The sequence below is a fragment of the Magnolia sinica genome, chromosome 2, assembly GCF_029962835.1.
Source record: "Magnolia sinica isolate HGM2019 chromosome 2, MsV1, whole genome shotgun sequence".
Classification (NCBI taxonomy): domain Eukaryota; kingdom Viridiplantae; phylum Streptophyta; class Magnoliopsida; order Magnoliales; family Magnoliaceae; genus Magnolia; species Magnolia sinica.
The window spans coordinates 19,874,350-19,889,597 of record NC_080574.1 but is presented as its reverse complement, the minus strand read 5'-3'; the positions used below and the strand labels follow the sequence as shown (position 1 = coordinate 19,889,597).

Here is a 15,248-nt window from a genome sequence, read left to right as displayed (position 1 = left end):
GATTCGGAAACATGTTGGTCCCACATGGCCCATTTCATGAGTGTCAGGTGTACAGGAACCGAGCTAGCTCGGTTAGCTTGTTGTACTTGACTCAAAAAAGCTGCTCGATTCGACTCAGTTTGAAGCTGAGTTCCAGTTGATTTTTTGAGCTCAAAAATGAGTTTGAGCCGAGTTCAAGCTGGCCCGGCTCGACTCAACTTGGATTGAACTAATTCGGTGATTTGGTTACTTTGATATTAATGTTGTTCACTAAGTGTTAAATGAAATGACTTAAAGAAGTGTGGCTGGCAGCAAGAAAAGTGTATATAAAACAAATACTATTTCTTTCTTGATTTTCATATTGCTTAAAAGGTTTTTGATAAAATATTTGTAAAACCATTGCTGCTGTCTCAAATACAGTGAGATTTTGAAGGTCACAGTTTAGTTGTTTGTGAAAATGCTGTCAGGGTGAACTCGCCTCGAATTGACCCGGGCTGCTGACCAAACCAAGCTAAGCCGGCAAGTTAGGCTCAAGGACCGAGCCGAGTTCGAGCTCATATCAGCTAGTAGCCGAGCCGAGGCCAGCTCACCTCGGTTCAACTCGATGTACATTGAGTGCCAGTGGGCAGAAATGGATCATACAAAACAAATCTGGCTTGATGCCTCTGTTTTGGGGGTGGCCCAGGCCTCTATGGCATGGTACTCGGCCTGAGGACCAGGCACGGGCTTGAAATCTAGGTCCAGGGCTCGGGCGAAATTGGACCGGGGACAATAAGAGTGGCCCTTTGCGGTGGTGTTAATGGGCTGGGTTGGGGTCTTAAAAATCTGAATTTTGAATAGGCCCGGCCCATTGACAGCCCTTTGTCCCATCTCGTCCGCAGGTTGGCGGCAGTGTTTAATACATTTGTCAGCATTTGCCACATCGTGGAATGAATGGCCCCTTGCCTCAAATATATCAGTGATCTGACAAATTATAGGATCTTATTCATTTATAAGGATGATGACCAAAAAGAGCTTTCGAGTCTAAGCTCTCTCCATTTCAGCAATCCTCCTGAAGTCGAGCTGTGTGGGCCCCACCGTCATGCGTGTCGACCATCAACACCGTGCATTTGATGGGTACCCTCTAAATTATGGGATACCCCAAAATTCAGCCGTATATGGAACTCAGGTGGGCCATACCATCTAAAATCATGTGAAACACCGTTAAAACATATAAAAGCTTGGTGGGGCCCACCTGAGTTTTGAATGCTGCTGAAACTTGGTCTGAACCCTAATGCAAGTAGTACACACATAATGGATGGGCTGGATTGGTAAAACACATCTCTGTGGGCCTAAAAAACTGATTATGAATGTTTTAATGGTACACGGCCCCTCCCCACTTCTGTATGTCGGATTGACTTGATTTTTGAGACTAGTCCTGAGACGGAATGGTTCTTCTGACTGATGGGTTAGATGTTCAAAACGCATCAAGATGGGGCCTACACAGCTCAACCTCATTGGACGGACTCGTGAGGTCAATCGCATAGTACCTTTTCCCATATATATATATATATATATATATATATATATATGTCCTATTCAAAGAATCAGGTTGGTCCAGAAGTTAGGTGGGCCACAATTAATCAACCAATGTATGGTTATGAAAACAATGGCCTAAATTTTTTATTTTTTATTTTGTTTTTGAAGGGTGGACAGGGGTCGGCCTTAGCTCCACGCGAACCCTCTAGTCCTAGACCTGATCTGGCTAGCAAGGCCTTCCCCGCATGGGAGCGGATTAGATGAGACTGGTACTCAGTGCGGCCCTCACCGTTGGGCCCACTTTTATGTATCTATTCTTTATCCATGTTGTTTATGAACCATACTTTAGGAAACAATACCGATTGAATGCCTACTATTAAAAACTTCTTAGGGCACACTTTAATGTTCATGTAGTGTTTATTTCCCATCCAATTCATTGATAAGGTCACATAAACCTGATAAAAAGAAAAAACAAACATCAGCTTAATCTAAAACTTTTGCAGCCTGCCACTCACCTCTGTTTCCTATGGTATGGTCCACCTGATAATTGGATCTGCTTCATTTCACTAAAATGATCTGGAAAAAGGGATGGACGGTGAGTACAGAATACATACATCAAGGTGGAACCCATGGTAAGGGCCGCACTGCCTTGGGTGAGGAGGGTGTCTCACCCAATCCACTCCCTCTGCATAGGGCCTGCCTTGTAAGGGAAACCCTGAAATGATGGAAGGTCTTAATTAATCCAAATCTAAGAAACTTCTTGGAGCATTCCCTCAGTCTACGATGGGTCTAAATGGTTTTGATCAAACAAACAACACCCAAAAGCTACTTTTAAAGTATACATGTACATTCAACGAGGACCGTTCAAAAGCATTTCTAAGTTGATGATTGGACCAGCCAACAGGCTGGTCTGATCACCAGGCATAGATTTCAAGCCCGGTGGGCTGAGTTTAGTGGTCCAAGCCCTGGCCCTATTGGTCCAGGCCGCACGGTCCACTGCCACCCTTAGAAAAGAAATGGCCAAGCCCGGAGTCGGGCCGGGGCTAGGTCCAACCCCGGCCAGGCCCTAGCCCAGCACGTTGCCGCACCTTTTCTGTTTCATATGGCTCGGAAAAACCATCAACACCTTGACAACATGCTATTTCAATGGCTATCAAGTATGTAGATATGAGCATGTATGGACCTGATCGGTGGGCCATACACATCCCTACCTGATGGTGGGCCATATGGTGTGATCGTGGAAAGTTCGATGGTGCGACCACTTTAAAAAAAAAATCAATTTGAAGGTTTGTCATCGTAAAGCAGATTAAAAAGAAAAAAAAAAGCATATGATTTATGATGATGGTTTACCACATTTAAAATTAAAAAGAAGAAAAAAACAAGTTTTCAATCGAATTAAAGGTGGGTATAATCATTTAAGCTTGTCAGTCATTCTCCGAGTAGTCCAATCAAAATGATCAGATACATCTCACAAGTTAGGACATGTAGAGCATATCCAATCAACACAAAGGGTGGACCACACCATGATTATCTTCTAAAACAGAAACCAGGACGAGCGACTCATTCAGTGGCCCACAACAGTACAATGAGTTATACCATTTTCTGTCCATTGATTTTGATTTTGTTCCGATCAATGAGTGGATTGGTCTGATTCTAATATCAAGTGATCTTCATGGTGGGGTCCACCTTCTCAGGGATTGGATATTCAACACATGTCACACGTTGGCGGGAACTAAACTGGATGTGTGATACTATAAAATACAACCTTTGTATCTAAACATTTCTCCTCGAGTGGGGCAAGCAACTTTGTGGAAAATGGCCCGAAACATGGCAGCTCGGCCGCACGTTTCAGATAACGCAAACGAATTCAAATTCCACACGTCTCTATTCCGGGAGCGGATCGAGTGTTATCCACCTTAGTGGGTGTTACCCTTCCCGTGGGCCCTAACCTAATTATGTAATGTATATCAACGCCGTCCATCCATTTTTCCAGTACATTTTATTCACAGATGCCAAGAATCAAGAAGATCCAAATATTAACTAGACCACACCACAGGAAACAGTGGTGATTGAACGGTTACCATTAAAAACTCCACGGGGCTTACTGTAATGTTTATTTGCCATCCAACCACTTGATAAGGTCAACTAGACCTGGATGAAGGGTAAATTAAAATATCAGCTTGATCCAAAACTTTTGTGGCTTAAAAAAATTAAGGGTAATTTTTTAATATATACACCACCTTTTACCCTCCTCCCTTTTCTCAACCGATCCTAAAGAGAAATTTACAACTGTACGACCCATTTAGGGCCCATTTACATTTGGAAACCCACTTCTTTTTACCTTTCAAAAATAAGCCCCGTATGTACGGACGGCTTGCCAAAGGTCGAAAATGCCCTGCTTTTTCCTTCAAGCGGATCGGTGGTGCTCGAAGACGAGCGCTGACGCTCCTCGCACTCTGAGTTGTACGAACGGTTCAAAAGATATCAAAGTTACATGGGCCCCACAGTTACGTATTTATTATATCCACAACGTTCATCCATATTTCGAGATCATTTGGGAGCATTATCGAAAAAAAATCATATCCAAAGATCAACTGGACCACACCACAAAGAGCAACGGGAAAATTGATTTTCACCGTTAAAAATTTTGTAGGGCCCATAACATTTATTTTCCATCCAATCTATTCATAAGGTCACAAAGACCTGGATGAAGAGGAAAAACAAATTTCATAATGATCCAAAACTTCTGTGACCCCTAAAAGGGTTTCAATGGTAGACGTTCAATCCTACACTGCCTTTTACCGTGTGGTCCACTCCATCGCTAGATCTGTCTCATTTCTCGTCTCAAGCCTTAATACGAGTTCACCAAATAGATGGACGGTTTGGATATAACACATACCTCATAATAGGACCCACAAAAAGCGACGGAATTAAAACAGAAAATAATAATAATAATAATAATAATAATAATAATAACAATAATAAAAACCAGGAACTTATGGCTACGGATTTCATGTGGCTACGGTTTTTATCCGTAGCTATAGTTGTAGCCCCTGTTTTTTCGAAATGTCCTTTGATATGTATGGAAGGTCTTTCGATATGATCGAAAAAGATCTAGAATTGTCCAGCGGGTTTGCCTCAAAATTTTTGTAATTTTCAATACATACAGAAGAATATTCGATATGTATCGAAGGTCATTTTACCTATAGCTACAGATTAAAACTGTAGCTATAACTGTAGTCGGTGTCACTCCATGCAAAATTTTTTTATTTTAAATTTTTTTACATGGAGAACTTTATTTTACCAACAATTTTCTCTAATACATGTTTATATAAATATTTATATATTAGAATATAATTTTTTTTTCTTTTTTTTCATTTCTTTATTTATTCATTTAACAAGAATATCTTCTAAACCAAAATTAGTTACTTGACATACCCTATATGATTTTGGGGTAGGAGAAGCTACTTTAGCCAACCAACCAAGTTAATTTTCAAGATTCCATTAGGTCGATGGTCGAAAATCCATTTCATTCACTTCGCCGTCAATTTCAGTCATTTCATTTACTTCACGATCATTTTTATGTTTGCTCCGCTCAATTTTTGGTTTGCCCCGCTCAATTTCATGTTTGCCCCGATCAATTTCTAGTTTGCCTCGCTCAATTTCATATTTGTCCCGCCCATTTCCATGCATTTCATGGTCAATTCCCTTCACTTCACGATCATTTTCATGCATTTCATGGTCATTTCCCTACACTTCACGGTCATTTCCATGCATTTCATGGTCAATCCAGGTGATTTCGTTTTGATTCATGGTCATTTTCATGCATTTCACGGTCATTTTCCTTCACTTCATGGTCATTTCCATGCATTTCATGGTCATTTCCCTACACTTCATGGTTATTTTTCCATGCATTTCATCGAGCCGAGATTGATTACGGTCATTTTTCTTCATTTCACGGTCATTTCACTTCATTGTCATTTCCACGCATATTCCCTATCACTTCACGATCATTTCCATGCATTTCACTGGCCATTTACTTCACTTCACGGTCATTTCCATGCATTTCACGGCAATTCGCTTCTTTTGATTCCCACTCATTTCCATGCATTTCACGGTCAATTCCTTCACTTCATGGTCATTTCCATGCATTTCGGCGATTCCGTTTGGATTTACTGGTCATTTCCATGCATTTCATGGTCAATACCTTCACTTTATGGTCATTTCCATGCATTTCACGTCAATTTCACTTCATTTCACGGTCATTTCCATGCATTTCACGATTAATTTACTTCACGGTCATTTCCATGCATTTCACGATCAATCCCAACAATTATGTTGATTTACGGTCATTTCATGCATTTCATGGTCAATTACATTCACTTATCGGTCATTTCCATGCATTTCACGGAATCGCTTCACTTCACGGTCATTTTCATGCATTTCACGGCCAATCCCGATTCTGTTTTGATTCCCGGTCATGTCCATGCATTTCACGGTCAATACCCTTTACTTCACAATCATTTCCATACATTTCACGGTCAATTCCTTCACTTACGGTCATTTCCATGCATTTCACGGTTAATCCTGGCAATTCATGATCATTTCCATACATTTCATGTCAATTCCTTCACTTCACGGTCATTTCCATGCATTTCATGGTTAATTCGCTTCACTTACGGTCATTTCCATGCATTTCACGGCCAATCTCTTTGCTTCATTTCATGATCATTTTCATGCATTTCACAATTCCGGCGATTCCGTTGTCAATTCCCTTCACTTTACGGCCAATTCCATGCATGAAATGACCGTGAAATGAAATGGAATCGTCGGGATTTAAATGTGAAATGCCGTGAATAAGCGACCATAATGCATGGAAATGAACTGATGAAGGGAATGCCGGAAAATGAAAATGGAATCAAACTAATCGGATTGACCGTGAAATGCATGGAAATGACCGTGAAGTGAAGAAAATTGACCGAATGCATGGAAATGACGTGAAGTGAAGGGAATTAATGGTGAAATGCATCGTGATCATGAAGTGATGCGAAATGACCATGAAATGCATGAAAATGACCCCAAAGTGAAGCGAATTGGCCGTGAAATGCGTGGAAATGACCATGAAGTGCATGGAAATGACCGTGAATCTAAACGGAATCGCTGGAAATAAACGTGAAATGCATGAAAATGACCGTGTAGTGAAGTGAATTGACCATGAAATGCATGAAAATGACCGTGAAGTGAAGGCAATTGACCGTGAAGTGCATGGAAATGACCGTGAATCTAAACAGAATCGTCGAAAATGACCATGAAATGCATGAAAATGACCCTAAAGTGAAAGGAATTGATTGTGAAATGCATGGAAATGAACGTGAAGTGAAGGCAATTGACCATGAAGTGCTTGGAAATGACTGTGAATCTAAACAGAATCGCCAGAAATGACGGTGAAATGCATGGAAATGACCGTGAAGTGAAGCGAATTGACCGTGAAATGCATGGAAATGATCGAGAAGTGAAGGGAATTGACTGTGAAGTGCATGGAAATGACCGTGAATCTAAACGGAATCGCCGAAAATGACCGTGAAATGCATGAAAATGACCCTAAAGTGAAGCGAATTGGCCGTGAAATGCATGGAAATGACTGTGAAGTGAAGGCAATTGATCGTGAAGTGCATGGAAATGACCGTGACTCTAAACGGAATCACCGAATGACCGTGAAATGCATGGGAATGACCGTGAAGTGAAGCGAATTGACTATGAAATGCATGGAAATGATCATGAAGTGAAGGGAATTGACTGTGAAGTGTATGGAAATGACGGTAAATCTAAATGGAATCGCCGGAAATGACCGTGAAATGCATGAAAATGACCCTAACGTGAAGCGAATTGGCCTTGAAATGCTTGAAAATGACCGTGAAGTGAAGGCAATTGACCGTGAAGTGCATGGAAATGACCGTGAATCTAAACGGAATCGCCAAAAATGACCGTGAAATGAATGGAAATGACCGTGAAGTGAAGTGAATTGACCATGAAATGCATGGAAATGACCGTGAAGTGAAGGGAATTGATCGTGAAGTGCATGGAAATGACCGTGAATCTAAACGGAATCGTCGAAAATGACCGTGAAATACATGGAAATGACCATGATGTGCATGGAAATGACCGTGAAGTGAAGGTAATTGATCGTGAAGTGCATGGAAATGACCGTGAATCTAAACACAATCGCCGAAAATGACAGTGAAATGCATAAATGACATGAAATGCATATGGATAGTAACATGTTCTATGTGTTGAAATATGTGGAAATGACCGTGAAGTGAATGGAAATGATCAGTGAAATGCATTTGATTTTTTAGGAGAAATTTATAATTATTCTAATTTTTCTCATTAAAATGCATGGAATTGATCGTGAAGTAAATAAAATAAATGAAAATGACTGCAAACTGATTGAAATTGTCTATGAAGTGAATGAAATGGATTTTCGACCATCAACTTGATGGAATCTTGGAAAACAACAAGGTTAGTTGGCTAAAGTAGCTTCTCCTACCCCAAAATCATATATGGTTCGTCAAGTAACTAATTTTGGTTTAAAAGATATTCTTGTTTAATGAATAAAGAAAGAAATGTAAAAAAGAGAGAAAAAAATTCAATATACTTATATACACATATTTTTATAAATATGTATTAGAGAAAATTGTAGGCAGAATAAAGTTCTCCATGTCAAAAATAAAAATAAAAAAATAAAAAAATAAAAAATTTGCACAGACATTTACAGCCAACAGTTATGGCTACGGCTATAATCCGTAGCAATAGCTTAGATAATATCAAATACACTTCGATACGTATCGAAAATTGCAGGATTTTTTATGCAAACTCGTTGAACAGTTCTAAACCCTTTTCGATCATATTGAAAGACCTTCGATATATTAGTGCATGTCGAAAGACCTCCAATACATAGCAAAGGACATATTTTAAAAGCATGGCTTCGGTTATGGCTACGGTTATAATCCGTAGCCATAGATCCAGGTTTTTTTTCCTATTATAATCTCCACGGCCTTTGTGGGTCCTTTTACGAGGTATGTGTTATATCCAAACCGTCCATCTATTTGACAAACTCGTATTAAGTCTTGAGACGAAAAATAAGAAAGATTTAGCTATCAAGTGGACCACACTGTAAAAGGCAGTGGAGGATTGAACGTCTACTGTTGAAACCCTTTAGGGGTCGTAGAAGTTTTGGATCATTATGAAATTTGTTTTTCCTCTTCATCCAGGTCTTTGTGACCTTACGAATAGATTGGATGGAAAATAAATGTTATGGTGGGCCCTACAAAATATTTAACGGTGAAAATCAATTTTCTGGCTGCTCTTTGTGGTGTGGTCCAGTTGATCTTTGGGTATGATTTTTTCTTTTTGATAATGCTCCGAAATGATCTCAAAATATGGATGAACGTTGTGGATATAATAAATACATAACTGTGGGGCCCATGTAACTTTGATTTCTTTTGAACCGTTCGTACAACTCGGAGTTCGAGGAGCGTCAGCGGCCGATCCTCTGCGGAAGGAAAAGCAGGCGCATTTTCGACCTTTGGCAATCCGTCCGTACGTACGGGGATTATTCTTGAAAGGTAAAAAGAGGTGGATTTACGAATGTGGATGGGCCATAAATGGGTCGTACATTGTAAATTTCTCGACCCTAAACTTACCTCACCAATGTAGCTCCTGTTGTACGGATAACCTACTTTCGGACGAAATTACCCCTCCTTTTTCACCTGCTCTTACCTGAAATCGGGGGTATATTCATCCAAAATTCTATTTCCGTACCTTAAAAACCTACTTTGGGGATAAAAACTTGCAGCCGTTGAAAAAAATTACATATAAACACAGCGTCTGCGGTGCTAAAATTTTCAAAAATTAATGGTTATTCACCACTTTTTCCAGTGGTGTGGTCCATATGAGAAATGAGTCTTCTTAAATTTTTTTTGGATCAAGTCCAAAACTGATCTTTAAAAATGGATGGACGGCGTAGATTTACAATAAATTCATCAATGTGTTCCCCAAACGGTAACGGTAACACCCGCTAAGGTCTTACCGGGTAACACCTAATCCGCATTGCTCTGTTCCACGTTCCAGAAATTTCCGTTATATTCCTCGTGCGTGTCGTTTGACATTTGGTTGAATGTGCTGAAGGGTGATGCATGCACCGCACATCTGTTACTTGGGTGGACCGCAAGAAGGAGAATGGCGGGCATTCCCATCTCCACTGTTTCCTGTTGTGTGGCCCACTCAACCATTTGAACTATCTATTTTTTGGTTTGACGTCCCACCATAAGCTGCCGCAACTGATGGACGGAGTGGATGTCGCACAGGCATTACGGTGGGGCTCCATGAAACCTTCTCTTTCACCTGCTCCCCGAATCGTAGGAAATCCGAGCCCCGTGAAAGGCGGGGAGATGCCTTTAATGGCATGCGCTTTTCAATTGTGGAAACACGTCCGCGCCGAACAAAACGGATCACGCGTTCTCCGCCCTTGCTTCTACCCAAACATATATCAAAGCCAAAAAAAACAAAAAAGGCATTACAATTTCAGATCTGCGTCCGTGCAAGATACACGTACAACCTGTAGTGGGCCCCACTTAGTCTCCAAGGCCCACTATATTGTATATGTAAAATCCACTCCGTCTATCAGGTTCTACACTCAATGTTAGGCCCTAATACCAAAAATCAGCTAGACTCAGAACTCTTATTGGCCACACCACATGGAACAATGGAGATGAGATTACCGACCATAGCTTCGTGTGTGGGCCCACCATGTTATTAATCTTTCATCAAACACGTTAATCAGATGTGACTCACCAAGATGAAGAGAAGATACAAAAATCAATTTTATACTTTTCCCATTGGCGTGGCCCATGTGAGGTTTCTAATTGGATTAATCTTCTAAATACACGGTCCAAACAATTGTGGTCATCTGATAGACGGAGTGGATTTTACATTCACAGCATAGTCGACCCCACATATTTCGTATGTTTTACGTACGTGCTGCGTAAAACAGTTATGGTAGGCGATTACAGAACGCCAGCTCTCTCTCTCTCTCTCTCTCTCTCTCTCTCTGTATAAATATATATATTCATCTCGTTGTTTCTTGTTTTCAAACATGGATGCCGAAAAGCCATTGCTTACTACCATACTGGCTGGTTTTACAAGGCCTTCATGGGGTTTTATATTGATAGTCATGACCATTTTAACAGTGTCATGGCTCCACATGACATCCACGAAGGTTTTTCCAACGGTAGTCTCCAACGATGCCAGTACTAGCTGTCCAGCGGACCCGATGACTTGTTCATGGTTCTATCAATCAAGCCCACCAAGGAAGATGGTCATGTCTATAGCCGATTTCGGTGGCGTCGGCGATGGAAAGACATCGAACACCGGCGCATTCCATAGGGCTGTAGAATATCTCAAGGGGTATGGTGATAAGGGAGGATCACAGCTTAATATACCCGAGGGGAGATGGGTGACTGGTAGTTTCAATCTCACAAGCAATTTCACCTTGTATTTGGAGAAGGGTGCAGTTATTTTGGGTTCTACGGTAAGTTTACAATTCTTGTTTATTTTGTTTTTTATATGTATGTTGTTGATTAATGCAAACAGATAGTCAAAAAGATGGTCCATGGATTGAATGGTTCAGATTAATCATATGATGAGTTTTGTTGTATTTCTATCGTATGATTTTTCGAAAACCATCTTTCGGATCATGTTAAGAACATGAGTAATTGGGTTTCATTATTTCTGGTATACTGTTATCTGTTTCCCTTGATAGATCGAACGGTGTAATCGTTGTTTTGTGGCCTTGTATCGTTGTTAACAAGGTCTAAAATTTTAGATTATTGAGCATGTTTCCACCTCAAATCCTACAAATTTTGTAGTATTTGTTTATTCATTTGGGTGTTTTTCCTTGTTTTGAATGATGGAATAGGATCCCAAGGAATGGCCTATTATAGAGCCATTGCCTTCGTATGGGCGTGGGAGGGAGAGATTAGGAGGCCGGCATATTAGCCTAATACATGGAGATTATCTCAATGATGTTGTCGTTACAGGTAATCCAACTTATCTATTTGTTCTTATTTGTTTTGGAAATTAATATATACAATCTACATTGGTTGATTTTCATACACCCTTTTAAAAATATTTTGGGAATTGAAATAGTTCGTTGTAATATGGTTGTTTTATATGCAAATCAATCAGGTGGTGTGGACATTGGTTCCATTTCTTTACAGGCCTGAGCATATTATGAAGAAGTCAACATCTTTTAATATTCATATATTTCTTTTTTTAATGATTTAAATAATCCCTTCCCTTCTCTAATACAATGTTACAATTGGGTTGCTTTATTTATTCTACCAATCTGCCCGAAAATGGGCCGGCTGGCCCTGGCTCAGGCTTGTGCTGGAGCTGGGTGAGTGGGCCTACACCATCGAACCCATCTGACAAATGAAAGATGGCACCTTTTGTTGGTGCTGTACAACAGGGCCTGCTCGCAACAACTGAAATAGCCGATCGACAATCTGTTTGTGGGTCGTGGTGTAAGGTGCCAATGAGAAAGGTATCCAGTTGGATCTTTCTGATGAACTGGTCTTCACATATCATTATCCTAATAAGTACATTAGGTCTAGGATTGGATGTTTTGATCATGGGTTTAATCAAATTGTATAAAATATTTATACTATTCATCGTTGACTAGAAGTTCTTTAAGGTTTTAGTTGTCCTTAAACACTGGGTGGTTTTTGCTAAATGAACTAAGAAATTTGTATGAAGCTTTGCATGGTCCCAAATTGTTTAGGGCCTGTTTGGGTGCCAGTTGAAAATGAGTTCATCTCATTTTATTTAATTGTAGTTATGGATTAGAGATTATGATTGTTGGTTATTAAGACTGTTTTTCATCCTTACCAAAAAGGAACACGATCTCTAACATAATTATGATTAACTAAAATGAGATGAATACATTTTTAGGCGCCTACCAAACAGGCACTTACATCTCTTATACCCTCCTCTTGACATCTGCATCCTGCAGAGGACATTATTTCATGAATGGATATTCCTCATCTTATTTCCTTTAGTTTTTCATTTCCCTTTCTAGGGAAAGATGTCAATACTTTCTGAGGCTGTTTGGATACACTATCAAATTGAATTGCAGTCATTAGCCTACTAAAGTGGAAATAACCAAATTGTAATTTTCTTACTTGGATTCATGTTGAGTGTCTGGGTTCCATGCTACAATTTCTTTATTAGAAACATAATTCTTTGTGAAGTATGTGACTACTAAAAAAGGGCGCTTGGATAGACTATCAAATGGAGTTGTAATATTAGCCTAATAAAGTGGAAATATATAATTTGCTTCTTTAGATTCATTTTGCTGGTCCAAACAACAATCACATTACTTTCATGTTTTACGAAACACAATTGCAGTTTGAAAGCTACTTCCCCACCATGAATACTAGAAGACGTTGTTAGTTCTTGCTATTTTCCTGATTAAACTGAATGTGCACAATTCAATTAAATTGTCGTCCATCCGAACACAGCCTCGATGTTCCAAAGTGAAAATTGAAGGTTTTTGTGTGGTTACAGGACAGAACGGGACAATTGACGGCCAGGGAAGAATGTGGTGGGAGCTGTGGTGGAACAGGACCTTAGAACACACAAGGGGTCACCTCGTTGAATTCATGAATTCTCACAATATTCTCATCTCCAACCTCACTTTCCTCAACTCTCCATTTTGGACCATCCATCCTGTTTTTTGCAGGTCCCATTTTCTTTTCTAGTTTCCTTATCTTCATTTTTCATCTTCTTCTTAATATACACATGACTGATGCAGAATTTCAGTGAGTTCACATGAAAACCGTCAGTTCTTGATTGGTTAGTTGCTTTTCAAGTGTTTGGAACACCTTCTCTCGCCCACCACATGTGGGACCACCCACCACCTGGTGATGGTTCCACAAAGTTGTTCCATCTAGAACTGAAGGCAGTAATGACAACTCTCTCTGAAATTTGAGCTGGAAGACGCCCATTAGATCATTCTCTTTACACGTGGGAAATGTTCAGGTGCAGAAAACCAATACCATAGGCTTCCGCTTCATGAATATTATCACCTTCTGATTCTAATGTGAAGTGGGCAACAATTACTCTTTCCACACCTAAAAAGCCAAGGCCAAGTAGGGTGTATGTTCTGATCTTGATTGGACGGTGATAAGATTCACAGTGGTTAGTTCCTCTATTAATGTTTTGAGCAGGATTGGTTGTAGGTGAATCAGTTTTTTCAAATTCTACAGATTATTTCTTAAAAGGAACTAATTCAGAAACATTTCTTCATTATCAGTAATGTGGTGATAAAAGAAGTGACGATTTTGGCACCTCTCAACTCCCCGAACACAGATGGTATAGACCCAGGTGTGTAGGCCTTTCATGTCTGCACTCATTCATGTACTTTTTACTAATAGGTGTCTAGCATGGACTGCATTGATGATGATGATACACTGGATGCTAATCTTCTATGTAATTTTACAGACTCGAGCTCACACGTGTGCATTGAAGACTGTTACATTGAGAGCGGGGATGATCTAGTAGCAGTGAAGAGTGGATGGGACCAATATGGGATTGCTATGTCCCGCCCAAGTTCAAACATCATCGTGAGGAGGGTGTCCGGTACGACTCCCACATGCTCTGGGGTCGGGATCGGGAGTGAGATGTCTGGTGGGATATCGAATATTGTTGTTGAGGATTTGCATGTGTGGGATTCAGCAGCAGGGGTGCGTATGAAGACAGACAGGGGCAGAGGGGGATACATAACCAACATTACCATAACCAACATGACTTTGGACAGGGTGAAGATACCCATAAGATTTAGTAGGGGTGCTAATGACCACCCGGATGAGGGGTGGGACTCTAAGGCCCTTCCGGTGGTGAAGGGTGTTTACATAAATAATGTGGTTGGGAGGGGCATTGGCAGGGCACCTGTCTTAGATGGGCTGGACGGCGCACCCTTTGAACAGATATGTATGATCAATATTCAGTTAGATGGGATAGCTCCACCAGCAAAATGGCATTGTGAATTTGTTGCAGGTGATGCAATTGGAGTTTTTCCAGAGCCGTGCCCACAACTCAAGAGTAATGATTCTTCATCATGGTGTAGCGGTCTTAACACTGCCTAGTAAGAAGTTGGATTTGAAAATAGATTCGACGTTGCACTCGCATTAGCTGACACGACAAACCAAAAACTAAGGTTGAACTTAAACGTGTTCTTTGATGGATGGGATGTGATTCACTCACGCAACCTCAGGTGATCACATTCTCAATGTGTTTTCTTATTGGCATGGTCTGGCAATCTTGTTATGCTTGAGCCTCATTTACCATACAAATATACTTCAAAAAAATCTGCTCGGATTGAAATGTTTGTCAATGTGTTATGAATGAATCAATGCAAACTCCTTAAGATAGGGACCACAAAATAAGTGTCACAGGATCTGGGTTGGATTATTATTACTTTTTTCCTTTTAAATTTATTTGACAGGTCAATCGGGGTTTATCAGACCCCCTTGTAAGTAGATTTTTTATTTTTTATATTGTTATCGCTAATGATGTAAAGAAGTGGGTTGTATGATGCATTTTCATTTACTAATCCATGTGAATGAGGAAGTAAAAGGAGAAGAGGATATTCTTTCATGAATTGTTTTGTTATTTATTTATTTATTTTGAAT

The 15,248-nt window shown here is 40.1% G+C and overlaps 1 protein-coding gene across 1 annotated transcript; it reads left to right on the top strand.

The window, feature by feature from the left end:
* The first annotated feature begins 10,623 nt into the window (after nt 1–10,623).
* LOC131236545 (probable polygalacturonase) lies at nt 10,624–15,217 on the top strand. The gene is made up of 5 exons (XM_058233795.1): nt 10,624–11,086; nt 11,474–11,594; nt 13,123–13,297; nt 13,871–13,941; nt 14,059–15,217. Exons 1-5 carry the CDS (start codon nt 10,652–10,654, stop codon nt 14,700–14,702), a joined length of 1,446 nt encoding a protein of 481 aa, XP_058089778.1. The 5' UTR covers nt 10,624–10,651; the 3' UTR covers nt 14,703–15,217.
* The last annotated feature ends 31 nt before the right edge of the window (nt 15,218–15,248 follow it).